This window comes from Aspergillus nomiae, assembly GCF_001204775.2.
Source record: "Aspergillus nomiae NRRL 13137 chromosome Unknown contig00002, whole genome shotgun sequence".
NCBI classification, from domain to species: domain Eukaryota; kingdom Fungi; phylum Ascomycota; class Eurotiomycetes; order Eurotiales; family Aspergillaceae; genus Aspergillus; species Aspergillus nomiae.
Window position 1 is genome coordinate 319,279 of NW_015378057.1, and position 25,162 is coordinate 344,440.

The 25,162-nt window shown below is 50.8% G+C and overlaps 12 protein-coding genes across 12 annotated transcripts; 7 read left to right on the forward strand and 5 right to left on the reverse strand.

Annotated features, from left to right (window-relative positions):
• Positions 1–623: 623 nt before the first annotated feature.
• On the forward strand, positions 624–2,381 carry ANOM_000119 (Zn(II)2Cys6 transcription factor; the record flags this gene model as incomplete). Its single annotated transcript, XM_015545377.1, has 2 exons — positions 624–736; positions 794–2,381. The coding sequence occupies 2 exons, from the start codon at positions 624–626 to the stop codon at positions 2,379–2,381; spliced, it is 1,701 nt and encodes a 566-aa protein (XP_015412495.1).
• A 485-nt stretch (positions 2,382–2,866) lies between these two features.
• ANOM_000120 (uncharacterized protein) lies at positions 2,867–3,215 on the reverse strand (the record flags this gene model as incomplete). Its single annotated transcript, XM_015545378.1, has 2 exons — positions 2,867–3,045; positions 3,110–3,215. The coding sequence occupies 2 exons, from the start codon at positions 3,213–3,215 to the stop codon at positions 2,867–2,869; spliced, it is 285 nt and encodes a 94-aa protein (XP_015412411.1).
• A 1,176-nt stretch (positions 3,216–4,391) lies between these two features.
• On the reverse strand, positions 4,392–5,707 carry ANOM_000121 (alpha/beta hydrolase family protein; the record flags this gene model as incomplete). Its single annotated transcript, XM_015545379.1, has 2 exons — positions 4,392–5,033; positions 5,090–5,707. 2 exons carry the CDS (start codon positions 5,705–5,707, stop codon positions 4,392–4,394), a joined length of 1,260 nt encoding a protein of 419 aa, XP_015412412.1.
• Positions 5,708–6,128: 421 nt separating this feature from the next.
• Positions 6,129–7,799, forward strand: ANOM_000122 (Zn(II)2Cys6 transcription factor domain-containing protein; the record flags this gene model as incomplete). The annotated part of the gene is made up of 1 exon (XM_015545380.1): positions 6,129–7,799. One exon carries the CDS (start codon positions 6,129–6,131, stop codon positions 7,797–7,799), a length of 1,671 nt encoding a protein of 556 aa, XP_015412413.1.
• A 32-nt stretch (positions 7,800–7,831) lies between these two features.
• On the reverse strand, positions 7,832–8,973 carry ANOM_000123 (ceramidase; the record flags this gene model as incomplete). Its single annotated transcript, XM_015545381.1, has 6 exons — positions 7,832–8,015; positions 8,075–8,192; positions 8,246–8,530; positions 8,596–8,745; positions 8,781–8,869; positions 8,918–8,973. The coding sequence occupies 6 exons, from the start codon at positions 8,971–8,973 to the stop codon at positions 7,832–7,834; spliced, it is 882 nt and encodes a 293-aa protein (XP_015412414.1).
• Positions 8,974–10,606: 1,633 nt separating this feature from the next.
• ANOM_000124 (uncharacterized protein) lies at positions 10,607–11,971 on the forward strand (the record flags this gene model as incomplete). Its single annotated transcript, XM_015545382.1, has 2 exons — positions 10,607–11,393; positions 11,451–11,971. 2 exons carry the CDS (start codon positions 10,607–10,609, stop codon positions 11,969–11,971), a joined length of 1,308 nt encoding a protein of 435 aa, XP_015412415.1.
• A 740-nt stretch (positions 11,972–12,711) lies between these two features.
• On the forward strand, positions 12,712–13,413 carry ANOM_000125 (putative flavoprotein; the record flags this gene model as incomplete). Its single annotated transcript, XM_015545383.1, has 1 exon — positions 12,712–13,413. One exon carries the CDS (start codon positions 12,712–12,714, stop codon positions 13,411–13,413), a length of 702 nt encoding a protein of 233 aa, XP_015412416.1.
• A 263-nt stretch (positions 13,414–13,676) lies between these two features.
• Positions 13,677–14,872, forward strand: ANOM_000126 (DUF3431 domain-containing protein; the record flags this gene model as incomplete). Its single annotated transcript, XM_015545384.1, has 3 exons — positions 13,677–14,144; positions 14,197–14,766; positions 14,821–14,872. Exons 1-3 carry the CDS (start codon positions 13,792–13,794, stop codon positions 14,870–14,872), a joined length of 975 nt encoding a protein of 324 aa, XP_015412417.1. The 5' UTR covers positions 13,677–13,791.
• Positions 14,873–15,462: 590 nt separating this feature from the next.
• On the forward strand, positions 15,463–17,090 carry cwc27 (putative peptidyl-prolyl cis-trans isomerase; the record flags this gene model as incomplete). Its single annotated transcript, XM_015545385.1, has 2 exons — positions 15,463–16,199; positions 16,259–17,090. The coding sequence occupies 2 exons, from the start codon at positions 15,463–15,465 to the stop codon at positions 17,088–17,090; spliced, it is 1,569 nt and encodes a 522-aa protein (XP_015412418.1).
• Positions 17,091–17,953: 863 nt separating this feature from the next.
• ANOM_000128 (heat shock transcription factor (hsf)) lies at positions 17,954–20,375 on the reverse strand (the record flags this gene model as incomplete). The annotated part of the gene is made up of 3 exons (XM_015545386.1): positions 17,954–19,847; positions 19,907–19,979; positions 20,033–20,375. 3 exons carry the CDS (start codon positions 20,373–20,375, stop codon positions 17,954–17,956), a joined length of 2,310 nt encoding a protein of 769 aa, XP_015412409.1.
• Positions 20,376–21,597: 1,222 nt separating this feature from the next.
• Positions 21,598–22,669, reverse strand: ANOM_000129 (putative aldo-keto reductase (AKR); the record flags this gene model as incomplete). Its single annotated transcript, XM_015545387.1, has 2 exons — positions 21,598–22,284; positions 22,344–22,669. Coding segments are annotated over 2 exons (975 nt in total), but the record flags the coding sequence as incomplete, so codon positions are not given.
• Positions 22,670–24,313: 1,644 nt separating this feature from the next.
• On the forward strand, positions 24,314–24,998 carry ANOM_000130 (putative GPI anchored protein; the record flags this gene model as incomplete). Its single annotated transcript, XM_015545388.1, has 2 exons — positions 24,314–24,626; positions 24,685–24,998. 2 exons carry the CDS (start codon positions 24,314–24,316, stop codon positions 24,996–24,998), a joined length of 627 nt encoding a protein of 208 aa, XP_015412490.1.
• Positions 24,999–25,162: the final 164 nt, after the last annotated feature.

Consider the following 25,162-nt stretch of genomic DNA (forward strand, 5'->3'; position numbering starts at 1 on the left):
TTTAGAAAAGAGCCCTCAGCGGCCGGTAATCGCTGAAGAGGACACATATTTTGGTGTATCGTTCTGCCGTGCTCTATTCGAATGAGTTCCAACTCTGGACTACCCTCAGTTGCTTGACTACTAGACTGATGATCAGCGAGGCCTTTCCGGGAAGTCAACATCACCACTTGGTCCTCTCCACTGGAGAAAATCTAGAAATTCAGCCACTTCTGCCCCTGTATCTTTTAGCCCACGCGTTTGTTCCCATATCACTCCTGCCACTCAACTCGAGGCTCTTGTGAGTGCTATTCTAGAATTTGTGACCGGTGGTTCAGCCTTGTTTACCGGTTACGTTACTCTGGATAGCCGACAGCACCCGGATCTGCAGTGATATATGTTCCTAACGTAATCATGGATATGGATCGGCAGCGGCCGCTCCAGACAGCCGGTCAGGCCAGTTAAGGCGCCCTCAGCAGGGAGTACCCTTGATTTTCGCGCTGCACCCCAACATTCCGCCCCCAACCATCTCTCTCAGCTGTGTACTAATTAATGTACCCTTCTCGCACCCCCGCCAGCTTTGCAATTTTTCCTGAAGGAATTCCTGTATGTCTACTGCGGACTGCCTTTCCTGGGCCAGCTATTCAATGAAGAAGATCCAGAAATCCTGCCGGTCGCTCCAGTCCCCCGGTGCATCGATGGGAACTGGTCATCGTCGAACAGTGGGAAGGAAATCTAGGACTGGATGCCGTTCCTGCCGGTGAGCTGTGGGAAGCTGCCAAAAGTGGGGTGGGTATGTTCTAAATGTTGCTTGCAGTGCTCGCCGCATTAAATGCGATGAAACCCCTGATAAGTGTCGGAATTGCACCTCAACCGGTCGTGTTTGTGATGGGTATGATGTACATCGGCTGCCTCTCACCAAGAAAGCCGGGGTGGATGCCACCGTTCCCGTGGTGACCCTGGTGATTGCTCACAGGCCTACCTGGCCAATGACCTCGGACGAGCGACGATGTTTATCGTACTTCCAGCACCGCACAGTGCCCATGATCCTCGAGTTCTATGACTCATCACTCTGGCGCGAAGTTGTTCTCCGGATGAGCCAGTCCGAGCCAGCCGTGTACCATGCAGTGATCGCTCTGAGCGCTGTCCATCAGGGCATGGAGATGAGAGGGATGCCATTGCTGATCCAGGAAGCGTATAGTATTTGGAATTCTTTCGCCCTTGAGCAACTAGGTCGGGCTTTTTCCTGTTTGATCAAGCGCCGTATGTCACAGGATCCGCGCCTGCGAGATGTCATCCTGACCTGCTGCTTGCTCTTCATTATGTTGGACCTGCTCCGGGGACGGTACGATGATGCCTTTAGGCACCTTAAAAGTGGTCTGCAAATCTTAAAGGAGTACACGGCTCAAAAGGCTCCAGTCTCCCGGGTACCCTGGGAGGAGGCCGTCGAACCGTGTTTAGTCGAGACCTTTGACCACCTAGGTATTCAGTCCACACTCTTTGGGGTTGAGGCGTCCCGCCTGCCTATCGATGATGAGTCAAAGCAGGGCGGGGGCAGCAGTGTAGCATTTGATAGCCTAGAACAGGCCCGTCAAGCCTTCAATCCCACTCTTAGAGCGGTCTATCAATTCACCGGACCTTGCATGGGTCTGTCTGCTGTAGAGATAGCGTCCAATTATGAAGCCCTACAGTCAGGACAGCTGGCGGCGTGGTCAAGCCTAAGCCAGTACATGGACTCATTCCAACACTTTTATCGCCGCTCATATTCGGCTCTTAGTGCAAAAGAACGAAGAGGGGCCGACATGCTCTATTTACAGCAGCTGGGCTTGGCCGTCTCCCTGAAGACATGCCTCCTGGGCGGAAATACACCTGCATATGAACATTATACATCGGATTATCGGAAAATCGTTTTACTCGCGGAAAGAATCGTGAAGAGCTTCCCCGAGCCTCCAGCCGTTAGCATCAACACTGGCGTGATTCCAACCCTATATCGCACAGCCATGGTCTGCCGTGATCACAGTATCCGCTGGCGCGCGATTGAGCTTCTCCAGGCTTGGCCTCATCGGGAAGGGCCCTTTGACTCGAACTGGTTTCTCTATGTCGCTTTGGAGACGATGAAAGCCGAGCTATTGACTAAATATAAATCACAGGAGAATAAAAGCACCCCAGGCTTTATAATAACCGATTCGCGTGGAGAGGAGCTCTCATTGAATAAGGTCCTGGTGAAGATTTTAGAGAACCAGCGGCACACGGCACGAGCAATGGGAAAGGGACTTGACGACGGGACGAGCTCTCCACTAGAGCTCGCTGGGGCAGTGAAATGCATGGCAGGCTGGGCCTGTGTCCGAGCATTCAAGGCTGTGGTAAGAAAGTATAACTGGCGGAAGGACTCAGCAGGCTGTTGATCGTACGCTATATTATTTTTATTTTTATTTTTGGATTAATGTAGCAAATAGTATAGCTGCGATTATATGTGCATGTAATGATAGAGTGATTTTCCTGGAGAAGTTCACTAATCAGAGAACCATGTAGTAAACTGTATGAGCTGCTTTAGCGTGAATACCTATACAATCAAATACCATGTTCACTCCTGGTACCTCATGGGCTACGATACTACAGACGTGTCTGTTTCATTTGTCTAGGAAGTGTATCTAAAAACGAGTGATCCAAAGTGAAAGAGGATGTCAAATTGACGGACTATAAAAGGGAGTTCGATGGTTCAAGCGCTATTGATTCTTCTAATGCAGGCCATATGTTGAATAAAACACTGCATGCTGACTAAATTGACACAATGACAGACATAGCCAAACACAAATGGACAGCTGGATCAGAACAGTACGTTTGATCACCAGCTTTCCTCCATGCGGCACCTATGTAGAAGGCGACTCATCTAGCAGTAATCGCTCTTTCCGGAGCCCCCATCCTGGCAGCTACCACCGCAGTAAGTGATCCACGAGATATCACCGTTGTTTCCTCCATTGCAGTGGAAAAGGGATTCGCGAATATGGGCGTCATCAGTTGGCTGGCCGGCGGCTTTCAAAGCTTCGTTGATCTGGGCGGCGTAGTTTCCTATGGTACACGCTTCTGTTAATACATGTAATCCTCATCAAGCCCTAGATGGCATGCTACATACCGATGCCAAGAAGGTTGTATCCGCAGTAGTTGAGGCTGGTCTTGCAGTTGTTTGCGGCTGCCAGAGTGGCAAGGGCAACGAGAGGAAGAAGGGTGAACTTGACCATGGCTGCGAGTGGTTTATTCGAACAATCGAAAGTAGAAATGATGTTTGCTGTGTGATGTTGAAGAGAACAATGCTTTGCGGTTTGAACTAAATCAGAGCTTCGTGGTGCTCTTCGTGTTATTTATACATCGCCAGAGCCCTCAATGCAACACTACCCCGGTCTTGATCATTCATCATTGTTTCCCTATTCAATGCACGAGACCAGGGCGCCTAACGTCTCCGGTTACATTGAAGCTGAACTCGAAAATCGCGCAGCATCAACTATCCAAAAAAAAAAAGACTCATTCGGTCGCCTGCTGAACTTGCAGCTTCGTATGCAGCACTACCTCGTATTCTCCGACAGCCCCGTGAACTCGCAGCCCTCCAATGGTCTTGTCAGAAACATCCAACATCGTTGTATACCTGTCCTGTCTACGATGGTATGTATTCCTGGCACAAGACTGACAAGCCTGCGGGTGGTCTACATCAGGATGGATGCATTTCGAAGTGGTTACGTTTTACGGAGTACTTTTGCACTAGGTTTAGGCGTTCCGCCGGGGTCCTCGTATTGAACAGAGAGGCAGGGCTTAGCTTCACTATGACCAATGATTGAAAGGATCGGACCGGGGACGATCGACGCTTATTTGAGAAAAGCTTCACTTGGCCCTGTTGAGCGTGAGCTGTCGAGCGGGTCCACCAGTGCGGAACGAACTGACCAGTAGCCGACTGAGCTCAAGTACTGTTGTTGGGCCTTTTCTGAGACATTTTGCAGCCTCGGATTTCGGTAGAATCGGCATCATTATTTGGGCTGTCTGACTGCGTCAATGATGGGAATCCTGATACTTCTCGGCGTGGATTGAATTCCCCTCCCACCTGGCGGTAGTCTCCATAATACGATAAAAAAATGAGAGAAACAGAAGCTGCAGAATTATGGTACACCTCTTACTATCGGCCGATCTGTGGGGAAAACACCCTTTAGTTATTCTAGATCTCTACCATAGTTACATAAAGCCTCGATTCGATCAAATCTACTCAGAACATAATATTATACCAATCTGGACGCCTACACACACACACTTCTCATAAGCTTCAACCGCTTGATGTTGCTGTTTTCTCGCCTTTAAAACACGTGTACAGAGGCCTGGTTGAATCTAAGATACACTGCAGGTCCGAAGCATCCCCATGCAAAACTCACACATTAGCCCAGAGTCTTGTTCAGCCATGCAAACACAGTTCTTGCCACTTCTTGCGAAGCACCCGTCTGGCAGTGATAGCCAGCGACACCGTTGTAATGATGTAGAGTACCCTTATCGCCCAGAGCCTCTTTCACCCTCTCCGGCTGACCGGGGTAATTGTCTTCGTACTGGGCGGCGCCCACAAACACAGGCACGTTAATCTTGTGAATGAAATCCTTCACTGCGAATTGCTTGGTTTGGGTAAAGAAATCCGAAGGCGAGTGCGTGTTGAACGCCCACAAGCCGTAGTCCAAGCCCCAGGCTGCGCCGGTGGAGAGCTTTCCGGATTCTCGCAGCGAGAGCATTTCACGGTCGAATTTCGTCGTGTTACCCGCCTCGTACACTTCTCGGAGACCATCCGGTATCTGTAGCGCGTACCCTTCATAGAGGTCCCAGACCGCGTCGATGAGGACTGCTGCAGCAAGTCGGGGTTCGAAGGCCACTGCACGGGTAGCCCCGTAGCCGCCCATCGAATTCCCCAGAATGGCAATCCGGTCTTTGTCCACGGCTTGTGACTTTTCGGAAAGAAGGTAGTCTACTACCGGAGTGACGACAACCTCCCAGTCTGGAATGAACCCGAGGTCCTGTTCTCGGCGCACCGTGTTCTGCCCCGGGCCTCGTAGGTAATGGCATTCCACCCTCGCGCAAGGGCGGCGGCGACGTAGCTATGGTAAGAATCTTCTTGCGAGCCGTCGAGCCCGTTTCCGACAATCAACGTGGGCAGGTTGGCGTCTTTGCGCTCGGGGGCGGCGTACCAAATGGCCTCCACTGTGAAGTTTCCCTTGGGAGCTGGAATGCGGATGCGCTCACCAGGAATAGGCAAGGCGGCTAAGCCCTTATCAAAGGCTGCGGTCTGCTCCGCCCATAGGCTATCAATGAGCGGGTCGCTCCAGTTGCGAGCGAGGAAGAATGAGGCTCGGCGGAAGTATTGGGACGCCGAGAACCAGGTGTCCCGGACGTTGACGGGGTCATAGGCATTGTCCGGATTTTCGGCGTCGGCCTTGGTCTCCTTGGCCAGTGCAAGGAACACTTGCGTGAAAGAGTCCATGTCTCCAGGTTTAATGTTCTTGGCGGCACCCAGAATAGGATTGATATCCCCGCCTCCAGCAGTGGCTTGGGCGAGGGGGATAAGAAGATCAAAGTGAAACGTCGGATCCGAGCTCAGCATCAGTATGGGCTGATCGTTGCTGGTGTTGCCCACCGCAGCAGCATCGGCTAGGTGACTATGCGCCGATGCAGCCAACAGCGTGCCGATGTAGATCGAAGAAGAGACCTTCATGGCGGAAAAAGAAGAGACGATCCTATAATTGTAAAACGGACTTGATATCATTGAATGATTCCCTACTTTCGCAACTGATGTTTTGTCTCTACTTATACTTGAGCCCGACTATATAGAACTCGCAAGCTAAACCGCATGGAGTTTAGGCTTTAGGCAAGCTAAGTGATCGGCAGGCTAAGCCAAATTGAGTATATCCTTCGCGACGGAGCCTGATCATTGGTTCGACCATCACGGAACTTGCCGTGGACTGTTGGACGCCGTACTAAATTTATGACATGAATGATATGGACTACCGAATGATCGACGAACACCGGCCGTGCCACCTCTTGGCGGAGTCGGGGATAAAAGACTCAAATAGTACCGTGACGCTCATGCCAACTCGTCGCAAAACCAACCCTCTTTCTGGCATCTAAACGTCATCATGGTGAACCGAGGACGCTCCAAAGGCTGTGTGACGTGCAAACAACGACGTGTCAAATGCGACGAGGCGAAACCTGAATGCTGGCATTGCCGGCGCCTTGGACTCCACTGCGAAGGCTACCAAACGAAGTATACCAACCTAAAGTTCAGAGACCAGACCCACAAGTTCTTCACTTCAGCTGATCAGGACCGGGCTTGTGTGCCTAGCCCACAACCACTGGCCGAGCCCGATACCTCCGTGCCCTTCTTCCTCAAGTATTACGTCGGCATGGGCCGCAATCTGGAATCTGCGCGGGGACTCTTCGAGATACTGATTCCCGTCTACTGCTCCGAGCGGCAGGGCTCGCCGCTCTCGCTTGCCATATCCGCGGTCGCTTCAGGGATACTATCTCTGTGGAGGCGTAGCGTTAGGGGCTTCCAATTGTCACGGAAGGCTTACACCGAGGCCATCGCGTGTATGCGCAATGCAGTAAACGACCGCGTACAGCGGAGGAATCCAGCAACCGTGCTGGCGGCGCTGGTGCTGCAGCATTACGAGAGCGTTGCCGCTGTATACGACCTTCGCTCTCCCTCGCGGGTCCACCACAACGGCGCAGTGTCTTTGCTCCAGTTTGCGGAAGCGGACCGTATGAATGGGACGAACGGCGCATACATTCGGAGATTCATGCTTCATACCGAGGTTTCGTCGGCGATGCGCCAGAAAAGGCCCGTGCAGAGCATCGCATACTCGTGGGTTGGAGGCAAACGCTTGATGGCTGCGCCCGAGAACCCAAGCTCAGTCCTTGATGTTATTGGAGTATCTGTCGCCGAATTTCAGGCCAATTATATACGCCTAGTCAATCAAGATGGCACCATGCTTTTGTCATGGCAAGTTCTAGAAGATTGGAGAGCAGAGGCGAAGCGCATCGACAGAGAGCTTCTTGATTGGGCACAAAACGTGCCGGACCATTGGCAGCCGCGAAATCTCACACCTGGTCAAGATATCGATGAATCTATTCCTACCTACCGGTCTGTCTGTGAGGTCTACCCTTCTTGCCAGATTGCCAACATTTGGAATCTATGGCGTTTCCAACGCCTCTTACTCCTCAAGATTACTGTCGACTGCCTCCAGAAGACCATACACATGTTTCAAGTTGAGCTTACAAAAGAGCAAGCCTCAGCTGTAGTTGACAACATATGCGAGTGCCAAGAGACTCTCCAAAGGCTGGTGGATTCTGTGTGCTACAGCGTCCCCTTTTTCCTTGGCAATCGAACCAGACAGTCAACCATCACAGACTTTACCGACTCGGAGATTTTGATCCCAAGTTATCCCTTACAAGCACCGGAGGGTAAAAAGAGCTTGAATACGAAGGACCACGATGCCGGAAGATGCAGAGACGACCACAGGTACCCTATTATCGCCCAAGGTCCTTGGCACATAATGAGTCCGCTGAGCCACTTATTGACCCTCTTCTCGGAAGGCAACGGCCAGTTACTAGCAAGCTTTCTCAGGCCTGGGCAGCAGGCGTGGATACGAGCACAATTTCAGCGTGTAACCACCTTGCTTCATCTCTCGCCAAAAGACCATGGCGAGGACCAGCAGGCCTTGTTCGACGCATCGGCTGGAAATATCAACACCGACAATCTTGCGAGAGGGGTTCGGAAAGGCTTAATATTTATGAGTGGCCCCTAACCTAGGGGCTCCTTATAAAATTAGTTATGATTTCATTTTTGTTTCTCGCTGACGTCCTTGTCTACGGCCGATTCTCGTCCTGTGAAAACTGATGTCGACGCCCAGGAAGCTGGCCAGGCGAATGACTGTTGGATATCTCTTAGATCCTCGCCGGCGACAAGGTGATCTACCACAGCGATAAAGATATAGGCCCCGATTCCAGTATAGATATGCCACCTATGTCAATGCGTTTAGCGTCATGGGGAAGAAAAACACGGAAGATTTCTGAAACGCACCACCCGTGAAGCTCTAATGCAAAAGCCCAGGGAAGACCTATTGTCTCTCGCGCTCTTGTCAAGAATCCGCAGGCCCACTGATCAATCAGCCAAAGCCAATACCCCAGGTTGAAAATCGCTGTCAACGCCAGTTAGTCTCTTGGAATGTCACCGTACAATGAGATCACCGACTTGCTCCAAACCGAACCATTCCCCAGATCTGTCGCCGGGCAGCTGAGCCGGGCAGCGTCCGGCTATTGACGAGACGTATAGTGTGAGCTCCAATAACGGTCACCGTGCCGACAAAGGACACGGAGTGGAGTACCAGCTCATCGGTTATCACATGGAATGTTACCAGGAAGAGCAGCATGGAAGCAAGTACGATAGCCACGACGATAGAGTCTCGGCGATTCGAATTGGCTGTCAAGACGCGATGGAGGACCGGGGTTGAGGCAAAATGCATCGAGAGATCGTCCACTGATGGAGGGAGGAGGGAGGAATGAGCCAGATAGTCGCTGATGTGGGAACGACGCGGCACGTACTCATCTGGGTGTGGTACTTGAGGCTGAGGTGGAATGCAAATGAACACAGACCGACCGCTATTAAGCCCCAGTAGGGAAGGGCACGTAAAGAATCACCATGTTTGTCTGCTTTCCGTCGCAGCTGGCGCAACCCGTACAGGCCGTATATTACTGATGAAGAGAAATTAGATCATAATTTCACATACCTTCCGGGATCTTACTGTAGACAACATTCGTCAAGCTGTTGACAAACTCGGCGATGTATCTGCTCACAGCGTAGTCAATCTCGCAGAAGCTTTGTTGGGGTCAGCAACTGAAGAAACGCGCAAGATGGTATACTGACTTGGCCCTCGAAGTTGAAGAGCCCCAGAAAGAATCTGCCGAGTCGATAGCGTTCATTCTGGAGTCGACTGAGGTGCAGGAGAGTCGTGGTCAACGTTAGTGTCAGGTAGAGGGGTAAATTTGCGTTTATGCACAGGGGTTACATCGTACTTTCGTGAGTTGGCCCCTGACTCGCCGAGTACCATCGGGAGCGGAAGCCGCTCTTTGTTTGATACGGATCGGATCCATAAATACTTTTGTAGCCAGCGTCCTTGCTTTGTTGCTGATTTCCTAGCCTCCTTCATATTAGAACCAGCGGGGTCTTGCCATGTCCCAGCCTACTCGAGGCAAAAGCGTGGGATTCTACCTCGCCTTCTTATCCCTCTCATTGTACGCCGTCACGCATGCCCTGGAGACTACGGTTTCCCTTATATCCCTTCCGGTAGAAAACCCCTGAGAATCTGCATAATGGGTCTAATTCGCCGCAGAGTATTCAGAATGACTTTTCAGCCTCCACCGTGCAATACTTCTGGGCGAACTCGGTCTTCCTGCTGTTAACGGTGCTGAACCCGTCTTCCTCAGGGCTGTGTCGACGGCGTTCCCTTTCCCCGTCAGTCCGTCTTAGCCCTGAGTCTGTGCCGTCGCCGCTCTGGGCTTTGCGATGTGCAAGGTGCAAGTATATAAAAGTTTGTATCCAATTGTTCTCTAGTGTTCAAAAATCATCAATCTCAGGTCAAACAAGTGAACCGAGGCAACCAACAACATGGCGGTCCACTCAGCTCATCTCATGATGGCCAAGGTCTTGGAGGCTCAAAAGCCCAAGGCGCACGAGATGAAACACGCTACTGCATTTTACCAGAACTTGGAGAAGGTCCTAGACAAGCGCCACATAGACCATATTCTCGGTCTTACGAGCATAGTAAGCATCGTAGCCACGTTGATGGTGTTCAGTCCAGTGTGGCATGGTTCATACGCTGGAGAGGTTTGCGTTGCTGTTTCTGTGGAAGAAAAGAATATTAATGGAAAAATAATCGGTTTGGGTTTGTGAAGGTAGAGAGATTAATGGGATTTGAAGGGATATATATATAGACATCTAGCAGCCAAAGCAAACGTGCAGCACGCTCTATATCAAAGACATGGCGAGCTTAGACATGTCGTTGCCTTGGAGGATGTTTGTCGAAGCGCCGGGAGACATTTTTGATATTGACCACAAACACTCCTAGCCACCTAGCTGCTATCCTCTGATCTTGAGCTAGTATACGTTAGAGTCTATAGATTAGCAAACAAAGCCACCTGAACTCGTTGAGGCAACACAAGTGAGAGTCTAATTTGTCATGAACGCCGAACCTGCCCTTGTTACTCTCTCCAGTGTTACAGTGCTTGTAAGTAAAGTGTCACCGATACTACCGATGATCTTCGAAACCATGGAACAATAAATTGGGTAGGATAGACAAACATAGCTTGTGTCGACGGGACCTTGCAGTGGCAGAGCGGGAATTTGGCTGTAACACGATATTCATTTCCAAACGCTAGATCACGAAGGGACCTAATTGTTCCAGAGTCAAGTAGGTCTCGAGCGGTGTTTCACAGAGCGGGTTCTTGGCGCTTGAATGTCACATAAAATACGTCTCCCTCTCGTCTTCTATATGCTTTGATCCCATCGTTCGCTCTGAGACTGGAACCAGTCACACTAGAGGCCCTGCCTCCCGAAATGAAAGCAGCCGTTTTGTATGCTATCCCAGACCTTGCCTCCCTGAATGCATTAGTCCATGCCTCTCCCTGCTTCCATGCGTTGTATCTGTCCCAGCGCAAACAACTACTGTCAACCGTCCTTGCAAGATGCCTCCAACTGCCCGTCATGGTCGATGCAGTTGCTGCGCTGATCGCCTTACGCGGGCGGCAGGACCGATGCAAAGCCCCGAAGCCTGCTCTAGAGGCAGCTGAGGAGTTTCTGAGAAAATACGTTCCCCTGCGTTCAATACTGAATTCCCTATACCCCTATTCTGCAGACGAATACCTGGATCAGGAGCTGGACGTTTATCAAGTGTTTGCCTCTTTGACGGAAGACGATCTACTTGAAATGGCTCGACTTCATACTATAGTGGAGTTCATCTTAAAAGATATGGTCCACTCCTTCTTCGGGCTTAGGTCAGATACCCAAAAGCCAAAGGGGGAGGATACTGCATTATCACCACCAGAAACATTTCGGATGCAACGAGCAATCTACCGGCTAGAAATTCACCAGCTCTTGTTCAGCAGCAACGGGCTTCCATGGTCCGAAGGGCAAGATCGGCTTAACGATATATATGTCGACTCTGATGCCCAATGGGATCTATTCCTCAGTTTATTCGCACCATGGGAAATGGAAGAAATCCGATGTGTCCTGATGTATATCTTTCGCGTATATGAAGAACTGCCTGGAGCGACCAATTTCGACGATTGGTGTGAGCTCTTTCCCGATGAGAATGAAGATCCATTATCCCACCTTTATGATCACGGTATAACCCATAACAACCAGAGAATGTAATGTAACCTTGCTAACTTGGCTGATCTAGAGATCGATGACGACCACAGAGATCATTACGTTTCTCTGGGGTTGGGGTTTCTTTATCACTGGATGCATGTGTCCAGCATAGCCTGTCGAGAAGAACGTTTGCTCAAGCAGAAGGCCATACTCCGTGGCACTTTGAACGGGGCAGTAGACTTCATAGCTAATGCTTTGGACGCTAACCGCACCACCCGTAAAGAGGAGTATGACATAGACTTCGGTGATGAAGGCACGAGTGGCAGGGTCTTCCTATCAGATACGGACTGGAATAGTCCCAACTTGGCCTGGACCTGGTGTTTGAGTACGACCGAAGAAGATGCATCCATATCTCTTGGGATGTATGGTCATAATGCCTTGCGCAATTGGGGATTCTTATTTTGGGATGAACACCGATTGAAAGAGTGGTGTCTGAGTCTGGAAATGATAAGAGAGATATACAATTGTGGCTTCGATGAGCCAAGGGATATGGATGCCGATTTGGTTGAGCTGATGGAGATGAATAACACCAACATAAAACAGTTGTTATAGAGATATATGCACTTAACCAAACGCTATGATGAGTAGCAAGAACATTGTTATATCATTAGCTTTGGGTAGGAGGTCCGCAGTCTTTTATACTGGTCGTATTGATCCACTTCTGGGCCAGTCGGTGATAAGATGAATGTAATGCAAGTATGCAATTCCAAATGCAAAATTGGATAACCAGGGTTATTGGTTTGCTCCGGTAGTACGGTGCATCGCCAATGCGTACTTTGAACGTTCTTTACCAGCAGGAAAATGTTTAAAAAAGGAAAACAAAACACAAAAAAGTGAAGCCGAACGCGGGGGTCGAACCCGCAACCTTGAGATACCGTGACGACTAAGAGTCTCACGCTCTACCGATTGAGCTAGCCCGGCTACTTGTTGAAGAACGCTTTCCATTTTGGCTATATAATCCTACAACAAAAAAAGACCTGATACTGCCCTGTATGAACATGCTTTGCATGGATCATATTCGATCGCAAGCCGTAGGGCAAACTTGTTATTAAGACAGGTTGCTCAGTATATCTGGTATAAAGATAACAAAGCAAGAAGAGCCCTATCCTTTGCGTGCGAGCGTATCTCAAGTCGAGCATGCTTCTCTATAGTAGGTTAACTCTATATAATAGCCGCTAGCGCAAGAACCTCTCGGATTGGATTAGAAATATATAACCATCTCGCCCGTTACTTGCCGATCACATCAACCTTCTCCCAACTAGACTTAAAAACAATACACACCCATCACCATCATGGCAACAAAAAAGTCACCAGCAGCAGAGATTGCCGCGTCACTCAACGATGGCAAGGTGCATCTACTTCTGGCCGCAACAGGTTCCGTTGCCACGATAAAGCTACCGCTTATCATTGCGGCATTCGCAGACCATCCGAATATCTCAATCCGGGTGATTCTTACCAAAGCTGCCGCTGAGTTCCTTCGTGCTCAGTCTGAGGAGCAGCCCTCGGTAGAGTCCCTCTCATCGCTTCCCAATGTCGGCTCGGTCCTCCATGATGAGGATGAATGGACCGAGCCTTGGACACGAGGCTCAGACATACTACACATCACCCTCCGTAGATGGGCTCATTTACTAGTTATCGCCCCACTGAGCGCAAATTCACTGGCGAAAGTGGTCCACGGGATGTCTGACAATCTACTTACGAGCGTTGTACGCGCATGGGACACGACGGGGTTGATCGACGGGAGAAAGAAACGGATACTTGTCGCTCCCGCGATGAACACAGCAATGTGGATGCATCCTGTGACCGCACAGCAGATGCGCGTCCTGGAAGAAGATTGGGGGGTTAAAGAAATCAATGGGAATGTGCAAGGCTGGTTTGAAGTCCTCCGGCCCATTGAGAAATCGCTCGCGTGTGGTGATGTGGGGTCCGGCGGGATGATGGAATGGAGGGAGATCGTGAAGATCGTTCAGCAGAGATTGAGTCGTTCTGCATGAGTTTGGTATCTCTTTGTTTTGTGATATTCAGAATGCAAAATTCTTTGAGGCCTAGCGGTCTGAAGTGGTAATACCACCTAACTTCCTTTGTCGGCTCAACATTACATCACCAGTCTCGTGCCCGGCAAGCTGTTCCTGCAAATGGTACGCTGGGGCTATCCAGCCTTGACTCCGTGCACGTCATTGGGTGTTGGGAAGAAAGAATGATTCAGTGATTCTCGGCCCTGGATAAAGGGCTGAGACCCCTGCTCCCTCTTTCACTTGATGCGTTTTCACTTAATCATTGTCATGGCACCCGACGACCGGAGACTTGAATAGCCCAACAGCTATTCGTACTTAGATCGTGGCGCAATGAACAAGACCTGAATCGAGCTCAGGATGCGCCAAATCGAGCGTCTTAGCATCGCGGTTCTGCTGCTCTACTTCATTGTGTGGCTCGCGAGACGCTTCAGTACCCCGTCGTTGGAAATTCACCAGTTGTCTCGTTGGCATAATGGGATCAAATTGGGATACACAACGGCTGCCCCAACTCCCACCACTTCTCGAAATACCCCAACCACCAGGAAAAAGCGACCAAGTATCACCGATTTGTTGCCCTCACGGCACAGTGGAGCTGAGCCGTCTAACAATCAGGAACACCCCCAGATCAAAATCACAGCAATCGATCGCGTTATTGTTGCTGGGAAAACGAAAGAGGATGACACGGACTGGATAGTAAACGAGTTACCCAGGTAAGGCATACACCCTGGATGTATAGCCGGCGGAGCTAACGCATCAACACAGCTGGCAGCACGCGATCTACGCAGTGGATGACCCAGAAGCACCCCTCCATGTAGCCAAGAACAAAGGAAAAGAAGCGAGTGTGTACCTGCAATACATAATCGACAATTACGATGACCTCCCATCAACCATCGTCTTCCTGCACAGCCACCGGGACGGCTATCCAAGAGCCTGGCACACGGAATTTTCCGACCACAGCAATGTGCGAACCGCCCGGATGTTGCAGATAGATTTCGTTCAGCGCAACGGTTACGCAAACCTACGCTGTAACCCCAACCCGGGCTGTCCTGACGAGATCCGCCCATTTCGCGGATCAAGCGACGAAGAGCACCTGCCGGAGCAGGTGTTCCCTGAAGTTTGGCAGACGTTCTTCAACAATACCGATGTCCCAGAGGTCATCGCGACCCCCTGTTGCGCGCAATTTGCGGTGTCGAGAACGCAGGTGCTGCAGCGCCCATTGAGCGATTATGTGCGATACCACCAATGGCTTATGGAGACTGAACTGCCAGACGACGTCAGTGGACGAGTCATGGAGTATATGTGGCATATAATATTCGGGCAGGATCCCGTCTAGTAGGCCTCTCTTATCTTTTTGTATCGGTTCCTTTTGGCTGACCTGCTATACAGTTGCCCTGATATATACCAATGTTACGAAGACGTTTACGGCACTTTTGATTAACGACTGTCATTTTATATTATACTCCTCCTAGAACAAATGGAATAATCTGAACACAAACACAGTACAGTATCATTCACTAGCAGTGACTAGATAGTAAAAGTTGCGCTTAACAATGGGAGCTACTATTCTCAACCCATTAAACACGCCGTTAAGTAGTTTACTAAATTAGCTTAATATCTTCCACCATAAGAACCAGTAAAAGAAATCCAAGTACCCAGTTCAAACACATACAGCGGATCTCAACTGTGTCTGGCAAGTATGTAGAAACCAAAGTTGTAAATATCCAGAAAACAAAAGCGGCCGTGACATGACGTGACCACATCAATTTATCAAATGAATTTTCCCCGAAAAGCTTCGACATCCGCCGAGACACATCCTCTCTCCCTCGACCGCAATCGCCCTCACCCCAAAACCCCACGCAGCACTTACTCCGTGGAGGTCTCCCGATAATGCGAATCGCACATAATAACCTCACCATCTAACACACGATCCTCGCACCCCCCAACTGAACCCACCCGTCACGGAGCTCCAGCTCCAACCAAACGCGCAAACACCCAACCACAACCACAACCACCACCTAAACCCTCAAAATGTCCGCCCATTACACCACAGAACCAAACCCGACCGCCTCAGCAACCCTAAACACAACCTTCGGGCCCCTGCACATCTCCCTCTTCGCCACGCAAACCCCCCTCACATGCCGGAATTTCCTCCAACACTGCCAGGACGGCTACTACGCCGACACGATCTTTCACCGCGTGGTGCCCGGCTTCATCATCCAGGGCGGCGACCCGACGGGCACAGGCTCGGGGGGCACATCGATCTACGAGGACCCGGAGTTCGAGTACGACCCGGAGGCGCGGGACCCGAACGAGAAGGTCGTGCTCCGCGATGAGCTGCACAGTCGGCTGCGGTATAACCGGCGCGGGCTGGTGGGGATGGCGAAGAGCGAGGATGGGAGCTACGGGAGCCAGTTCTTCATTACGCTGGGGAATACGGAGCGCGAGCTGAACGGGCAGTGTACGCTTTTCGGGCGCATCGAGGGCGACAGTATCTACAATATGGTGAAGATTGCAGAGGCCGAGCGGGTCGAGGGGACGGAGCGGCCTGTGTACCCGGTGAAGATCACCTCCTGCGAGATCGGGGAGTTGGGTCCGCTGGCTGGGAAGATCAAGAAGCGCCAGATCACGGCGACGCGAACGGCAAGGACGGAGGATAAGCCCGCGCCGAAAAAGAAGAAGAAGAATAAGGGTGGCAAGACACTCCTGAGCTTCGGCGATGACGGCGACGGCGATGAAGATATGCCCATTCGACCTGCGAAACCGAAGTTCAACTCCAGCCTGGTCACGGATACAAACATCCCCGAGTCCCACAAACCGGCCCAAGAACAGAAATCAACGAAGAACGCCCGCGCTCCCCCTCCCCAGAGCCCAAGCATCGCCCCAAAACCCCAGAACCAGAGACCCAGCTCCCCCTCCCCAAACCCGAATCGCCAGACCGCTCCCCCGAACCAGAAGCGCCGAAGCAATCCTTCCTCTCGCGCACCAATGCCGAAATCGAGAATCTCAAGGCCTCCATGCGCAGGACTGCACACACTGGCCCGGCGGATACAGGGCCCAAGAAGTCCGCCTTGGAGGCCATGATCCCGGAGACGGCGATCCGGGGCCGCAGACGCCCGCCGCCGGGCACATCGGTGTCAACCAACGGCTCAAACGGGATAACAGGGTTCAGCTCAGCGGACAACGAAACACTCAAACTCTTCAATGCGTTCAAGGCCAAGCTTGAAAATGCTGAGTCCACGTCCGCACCCACCCACAAAACCACAGCCCAGGATGCCAAACCTTCGACTGAGACGCAGGAAGCGGATGACGAGGAGGCCCAGCTCTGTGATCTTCATTTTATCGCGAATTGCCAATCGTGTCAATCATGGGATGATGATCAAACCGCGGAGGGCGGAAAGGCAGGTGCGGCGGCGGAGGATGAGGAGGGCTGGTTGACGCATGAGTTGCGCTTTGGCAAGGATACGCTTGGGAAGGATTTGAACTGGAAACGGGAGCATCCGGACGATGCGGACTCGCTTATGGTGATTGATCCGCGGGAGAAGGAGAAGGAATACGTTGGCGGGAAACGGAGAGGGCTTGAGAGAGATCGGGAGCGAGATAGGAAGCGTGAGCGTGCAGGCAACCTGGAATGGGACAAGGCACGGAGAGGGAAATAGTTTACTGTATATGAATGACTACGTATGTACTTTGAAACCATAGAATAGTCTTCATGCCATGGTGTAGATCTATATATCTCGAGACATTGTTTAGCTTTGCAGGAGTACGTACAAAGTTAACAACAGTGAAGGCATTTTAATACCTCGTGGAAAAACAATGCATGTACATCAATAAGCATCGACAAACAGGTCATAGCTGGAAGCTCAGTCATAACTATGTACTCAAGTCATTAAAACAGGTGATAAGGATGATTAGAACGAGATCATGGGGGAGGTCCTTGTGGCGCACCACGGCCAGAAGATAAGTATCTCAACAGCGGTGTAAGAACGAACGACACTCCACGTGGGACTCCTTCCCATGCTCATATCTCCCTTTACTCTTTTTTGGTTGTCCCGCCGAATCCTAACGCCCTTTATTCGTAGTGTTGTCGAAAGAGAAGACCGGACTCATTTCAGATACCGATCGACTCACATCCCAAGACGGATCTGCAAGAATCACCGTCCTTAGTGAAAGTCCAGTTGTAGGCTGCTTGTATATGTAAGAGAATATTGACTAGTCGCGCGCGTCATCGGAATTCAGACCAAGAGACCGAAAACCGGTCTGTCTCGTATTAGGACCGAATCGCTTTGACGAGAGGTAAGGATGAATATACGGGACTCGATTAGTACCTTTTTGACCCAATGATGCCTCGTTTATTCGCTTCGAGTGGGTAGGGAACGAGAATGGAACAAAGGAAATTGATAGTGGTTTGAGGTCGAAACTCCCAATGGATTGTCGTATTTCACGTCTTTCGCTTCTTCAGAGTGGTTTCCCTTTCTTTGTTGCAGACGCACAACCCCGTTAGTATGGTATATTAACAACATTAAGCCTTCTTGCGCCGCTTCGCGCTACCGCCGATTCCCTTACCTCCCTGGAGATCTTTGCCCCCGTTAGGGACGCCATATTGTGCGGGCTCGTCCACGGTGTTACTTGGGCTGGTCGCTTCGCTATCGGTAAGAGTTTCGATGATTCTGCCAGCACCCGGATTTATCGTATTATTAAAGCCACTGCCATCGTAGCCGTTATAGAAACCGGGGTTCTGTTGCTGTTGGTCCGGTCCCTCGAATAGATCGCCGTTATCAGGGATATGGTCAAAATCAAACAAGTCGTTTCCATCTTTGATTACGCTATCATCTGCACCTGTCGTGACAGGTTCGCTTGGTGCCGTAGCGGGTACCGCAGTCGTGGTGTTTCCAAAGTCCAAGTTGTTTTTATTATGCTCAAGATCCGCGATGTCCGTGAAGTAGTCATTATTGAAAATCTGATCGAGGTCTAGCGGGGGAGGAGGAACACTTCCATCGCCTGTTACCATGCCCGGGATTGTCCCTGTTGGGCTGAGCGGCTGTAGAAGGTTTGTTAAATTCTGAACTGAACGATCTTGTTCAGCTTGCATTTTCACGAGGTTGTCAATCTCCGCGCGGGTGCTCGCAAGACGATTCGAATAACCGAGAGGCATTGGCGGTGGTGTGGGGGTTATTAGGGCATTGTTCTGTGACACAGGTACATTGGAGTCACCCGTGCTAGTCTCATTGGCCATGAGACGGAGCATATCCGCGCGCTGATTGGGAGTAAGAGGAACGTTGCCATTTGACGTTTCCAGCGACGACAATACATTGGGAAAGTCCGCAAAGCTTGTGGGCGGGCCTCCATTTCGCGCATTGCTATTCTGAATTACGGACATGATATCCCGCTGAGGAAACTGTTCGGTTTGGGGCGGTTGCGTCTCTTTCGGCCGGGGACTGCTATCAAAGACCTCTTCAATATGACCGTGTTGGGGGGCACTCGGCTGGCGAGTATGACCCCGCGGTTGTGGACCCTCATACGCACTGGCGGCTGGTGAGAGGGTTGTTGCGCGGCTCTGTCGTTCTGATGGCGCAGCTTTGAGAAGCAGGGGTTGCTTCTTCATTGCTCGCGGTCCTCCAGGGCTGTTCATATGCTGAGCACCTAAGGTGCTCAGCGAATAGTCATCTCCCATGTCGACTACATTGCCTTGATCCTGAGAGATCGCTCCAGCAAAAGAGTTGGCGAGGTTTTGAGGCCCTTCCTGTCCCTGAAGGCTGCGATTATAGACAGTCGCCAGAAAAGTGAGAATCGCATTGATCGAATTCTCGTGCCGAGTGTGCTGCTCCTGGAAATTGGCGGCCTGCGCGTAGAGTTGCTCGTGTTCTCTCCGTAGCTTGGTAATTGTGTTGGAGATGACCTGCTGTTGCTGCCGAATAGCCTGCAACTCCCGGTAAACCCCCGCGAGTTGATCTTTCGGCATAATATTCCCTCCTTGGACTAGAGATAATTGTCGGTTCCGGGATCGGTCGTCTCGTGCACCAGGGACATCATCGTAATCATCATTCTCGTGTTCATCCACCTCTTCAGTTTTAACGCGTATATTGGACTTTCCTGACTTATTCCCTTGCCCTCCCGTGTTCTTAGGTTTCTGTATCAACCACAGCAAATCGGGGTGGCCACGCTTGAAGTATGGGTTGGCATACTCGCTAGGGCTCTTATTCTTTCGTTCACTGGCGCGCATCGAATTATCCGAGAGCCCCACCTTCTTATGAAACCCGTACATGTTCAACTGGCGGACAAAGGAAGCGTAGTTGTTATGCTTGAAAAGTTCAGGGATCAGGGTCTTTGCGAACTCGTCCTCGTCTAACACGATAAAGGAGTTTCCGTCATCGGACCACCGAATGAGGTCTGTGTTCTTAGACTCGTCCAGGAAACTGGAGGTATTCGTTAGCCATCGATCATCACTTCAATTTCTACGTCGCTTAGACCATACCTGCTTAGCTTCTGAACGAATGGGGGGATCTGCTTCCTCTTGGCCTGCACCTCCCTTTTCGCAACCACGCCCGCTGGTAGAGCTCATCTAAGCTTTCCCCCCACCCCCCAGGCTCTCCAGTATTACTCCCATGGTCAGACAAGGGGGTCGGTGTCTGTTCATATCCGCGATTCCGGCTGACTAGTTGATTTGGTGTCTGTCTACGTGCGAGTTGTGTAGATGCAGTAGCTGTAGGTGCCGGCACGTCTTGACCTGCCGAATATGCTGTAGCGCCATAAGGATTCGCATCAGAAAAGGAAGATGGGCTGACAACATTCGAGGAAGTGTTCTGGCCCCATTGCAAGAACTGGTCGTTTGAGAGCTGAGTGTTAGAGGGTTGCGGATAGTTGGAGATCGGGCCTAATTGTGGATGAGCGATTGGAGATGTGCCAGGAGCAGGCCTTTTGCGAGTCATGCCTTGAGGACTCATCGCAGACGGTATAGCGATATCTGGCCAGTCAAGGGTAGGTCTTTTCTTCAATATAGGATTCGTGTGTTGAGATTGCGTAGAAATGCGGCAAAATCCGATATCTAGTCAAGAGGGTGTTCTTCAATGGGCTTGCCAGCCAAGGCTAGGCTATGGCGGGGAACTCGTATGGCGCGACGCGGCTCGAGACTGAATGTAATAATAACAGCGTAGAGAATTGTTAATAGAGCTTCCGTTTGAATAGGTGTCACTCAGGCTGAACCGACAAACGCTTGGAAAGAAGGTCTACGGCAACGGGCCGATATATCGATATTGGGACGCGACACGCGGGGCGATAAAATCTCACTATCAAGAAGGTCGAAGTCAATCGGATAGCAAGATCGCGACAGACCCAGCTAAGATGAGCGGCGAGGAAGGAGCAGGGCAATTGCTTAACACTGTTGCGAGGTATATGTGTGACGAGGGCTTATAAGCGGCGTCTTCTCAGGAACGGGCGCTGCGGCGGATGGGTGGAGGGCTCGCACTGGCGCAAGGTAAGGGAATAAGCAAAAAGAAAAAAAAGCACAAATCCGCCCGTCCCGCAAAGTCGAGAAGACAAACAATATAGTGAGGTGCAGCAGTGACACAAGCAAGAGTTACCGAATCCAAGTGATTCAGAACAACTCGCGTTTGATGAATGGCGATGGCTGAAGATGGCCTGCGTCTGGTAAATCTTCTCTCCGCTACCGTCGAGATGCTTGGCGGTGACGATGAGGTCAATGGTCCCACGGCGGACCCTGATTGGTTAGAGAGGATGAGTCAGCCAGAAGTGCTGACCAAACGTGTTCTGACTAGGGCTGACGGGCGAAAACGATTGTGATACGGTGTGTCTACTCCAGGTATATCGCTACCTTTCTACCTGAGCTATGGGATGTGGACAAATTCACCTGTTCTGATGCTGATCGTTTCGGATTGCCTTGTTTCCCTTAACGCCTACTACTTTAGTTAAACGCGGCATGCCCACCGATCCACTCATATGAATATGGCCAATCATCTTGCACGGCCATACCGTGGTATCGTCCTTATTTTTTTTGCAAAACTTCATGTGCTACCATTTTTGTCCGCTCTAGATGCTTCATTGACCTTCCACTAGATTCCATGGATTGTCGTCGGAGCCTGGATACGCTTTGACCACTGATAACGGGATCAACCCTAATGTAAGGCACGCGAAGGGAACACTGCTTCATTAGAGTGCGACCCGATCCCCAGTCAGTTGCTGGAAGTTCTCAAGCACCCTCTGCCATACTTCCGGGTGTTCTTGGGAGAACCTCTCTACCCTTGCAGGAGCAGCTAAATCCGCTTCCATACGGCCCCGATTACTCGTCCCGTTCAATAAAGTGGTGTTCCCCAGAGCTAAAACGAGGCAATATAGAGCGGCGGCGGGGCTGATTTCTGTGCGACTTGCTAACAATTGGATTGCATCCGATTGAACTAACTCTGGATTCGCTGTCAGTGTCCAGAAACTCTGGTAAATAATGTCGTTATCCCGGCAATATGAGCGCAACGGAACATCGAATTGCGTGCCCCCATAAAAGCGATTCTGGACAACCGCTGGTTTCACTTTGACCAGTGCGGATAGTTCCCTAAGCTGAGGCAAGGTGCAATTGGATATGCCCAAGTTTCGGATTCGATGAGGGACGTAAGTCTCAAACGTGGACCAGGCCTCCAATGTCTGAGACATTGTCGGAAGTGGGGAGTGAAGGACGAGCATATCGATGTACGCTTCGTTGACGCTTTCCGGGGTGTCAGATGTACGAAGATGCTCTAGGGATGATTTGATAGAAGCGTGGACTTGTTCCGTCACCGAGGAATTGGGATCATAGGGCATCTCATCGGGGTTTTGCCCATGGATAGATGTGAATTTGGTTTGGATCTAACCATGGTCAGCCGGGTGAACATCTTGGTTTACTATCGACATTACGTTTGACTTACATGGAGATCCTCTCGTCGGATCGCTCCGTCCCGGATAGCCCTGCGTATGCCCTCGCCTACCAAATCTTCCCGGTAATGCTTCGGCTGGGCCGCCGTGTCTACGGCCCGGAAGCCAGCGTTGAGAGCCTGATACACTAGATCTGTTGTTCGATCTTTCTTCCATGCAGTGCCGTAGATGAAGACTGGTAGAGTCGCAGGAGGCGCGTTCTGCACCGAACGTAGGAGATGTCTATCCCAGGATATCTTGGGCATGGCGGAGCGAGCCATTCTGACAATGAGTCTCACCAGAGCGCAGAAGAGTTATACCTTGGAGGATTGTTAGATCAATCAGCATGAACGTAGTGATGTATGTCAAGGTGGAGAACATGGGTGACTAGCCCACTCGGAGTACATTGGCCAATGATATGTTTGCAAGAAGCCGGTGTTCTGACATTTCATAAGAGGGGGGAAGACGTCACAGGTCAACCCCTCCTACAACCACAACTTTCACGTAAGGATATCGCCTTGGTAATGCAAGAGGTTGTGCTTTTGTTCTGGATCTATTCCCCTATAACAGTAAAGGCATATAAAAAGCCCGTTTAACTACTTGTCCCCAGCCATTATTAGAACACAATGATGTTGCATGGAGGGCGCTCTATAGCAAAACATGGCAATGACCTGTAGTGTATCATAGATTCTTCCTGTCTCGAGTCGGGTCAATCCCGACCTCCTCGGCCAAATAAATATCAGATGACTCAAGTCATGCGTTTAACTGATAGAAATAAGGATCTTCCCTGCACAGTGTACATGTTTCCCCAAATAGATAACCATCCGGACACGCATCAAGGTCGTTGTCCAGTGCTCCAGTGTAACCCTACTTCCAGACAACATCCACCAAGTACAGCACTTTCGGCTATTTGAGCTATGAATAGCATACGACTTGTGGGTATGGTATATACCCGTGTACTTCAAGTTGCAATGTGCAGGATAGGTACAGGCAGCACATTTATCTTGTCGTTCACTGGCCGTGATACTGTGTTGTCAAAGTCATCGGTACCCTCCGATCAACTATATATAGCGGGGAGGCTGTGCAGGAACTCGGCAATTCCATCCGTTGAAGAGCATGTTCGGTAATGCTATTGCCTGATCTTCTCTGGACAGGATCAATTGAGTGCCAAGCGAGGATCATCCATCTTGTATTCTTTGTCAGTCTGACTTTCCTCGTTTTCGGAGTTGTCCATGTTCCTAGATCCCAGTACGGATGACGAGGCAAACAGCGAGTGACATCATCGACCGAACATTCTCTGGAAACATCGAACTACGGAGTACTCCGTAAAGTATTCCACAACAGCTTCTTGAAGAAGTGATTCAACAATAATCGCCGAGTCAAAAAATATTGCTCCTCCCTAGCATACGGAGGATCCACATATACAAAGCCCAGCCTAAAACCAGGGTCCAGTGTGGCGGTGAAAGTGCAGAAGAATAGAATGACATTCCCCGCAGACAAGTCTGGTAGCGATGAACAAACCGCTTCTTGGCAGCTCTCCGAACCCATAATCTTCTTTCCTCTTTGTTCCAGGCAGCTTCGTTCCCTGTCAACATATTGGTGATATTCATACGTTGATCAGCGGGTTGCACCCGATTTCCACGCCAGCCGTGCTTGGCATATGTCGCCCGAAGGAGGCTTAGAGTTTCAACAGCTCTCATTGAAGGCAGATCGCTAGCATCCCAAGTGATGGAACAGCGATGTATGGTGCATGCGGAGAACTTCCCGTCTGGGCAAGCTCTAGTTTCGGGCAACGAGATCCTTATATATAGAAATTTTGCGACGCGATTGAAATGGCCATAAATATGCGTCCTCGTCCGCCTCCAATTGCTCATAGCAGCATCAGCTTCGATTTCAATTGCATCGCGACGACGGAATCCAACTACATTCGGAACTCTTTATACCCCTAAACATCTACTTCGTGTCATCGTTGAACGAGTCCACAATGCGTACCGCCCAATTGCTCGCTCTATCCGGCCTCATGCTCATGAGCAACGTCGCCATGGGCGCCGAGCTGGACCACGACGACGTGCCCAATCGCTGCTGGAGAGTCTGCGGCCCGGTGGTAGGGATCGCGCACAAATGCGACAATATACACGAGAGTGACCGCGCCGAAATGAAGTGTATCTGCGACTGGCATCACGCACCAACCTTGATCCCTCTCTGCGAGGCCTGTATCGCGGAGTATCGCAGCGAGCGCAACAACAGGGACCATGATGATGACGATGATGATGATGACCGCGACCCCCACCACAACGGTATACAATCCTTCCTGCTCTCTCAAGGTCCAAATAGCTAACATCCGACGCTGTCCAGATGCCTACGATATCCTCAGGTCTTGCTCCCTGTCAACAACCAGCTACAACCCAACTGCCGCAGCGTCCGCCGTTAGCTCCGCAAGCACCGATGCCACCGATACAACCCCAACTGCAACCCCAACCGGCATCGCCGACTCCACGAATGGTGGTTCCTCGGGTGGTTCCTCGGGTATTTCCAACAGCAATTTGGCGAGTAACACCAACACTGCGACTAGCGCCCAGAACACCGACAATGCGGCGTCTGCATATTCAACCCCCAAGGCTGCTTCCTTGGCTGCTGTTGTCGGACTAGGCTTCCTTGCTTGGCTGTGAGCATCCCATGACATGATGACATTACGAGGTTGAATACAGTCGGACGGGAGAGAGTGGAGGAATAATATGGGATATGGATTCACTGCGTCGAGTGGATATATGGATATGGGAGATTGAGATCTATATTTACGTTTCATGCCTCTCCTTTATATACCCGGCTGGAT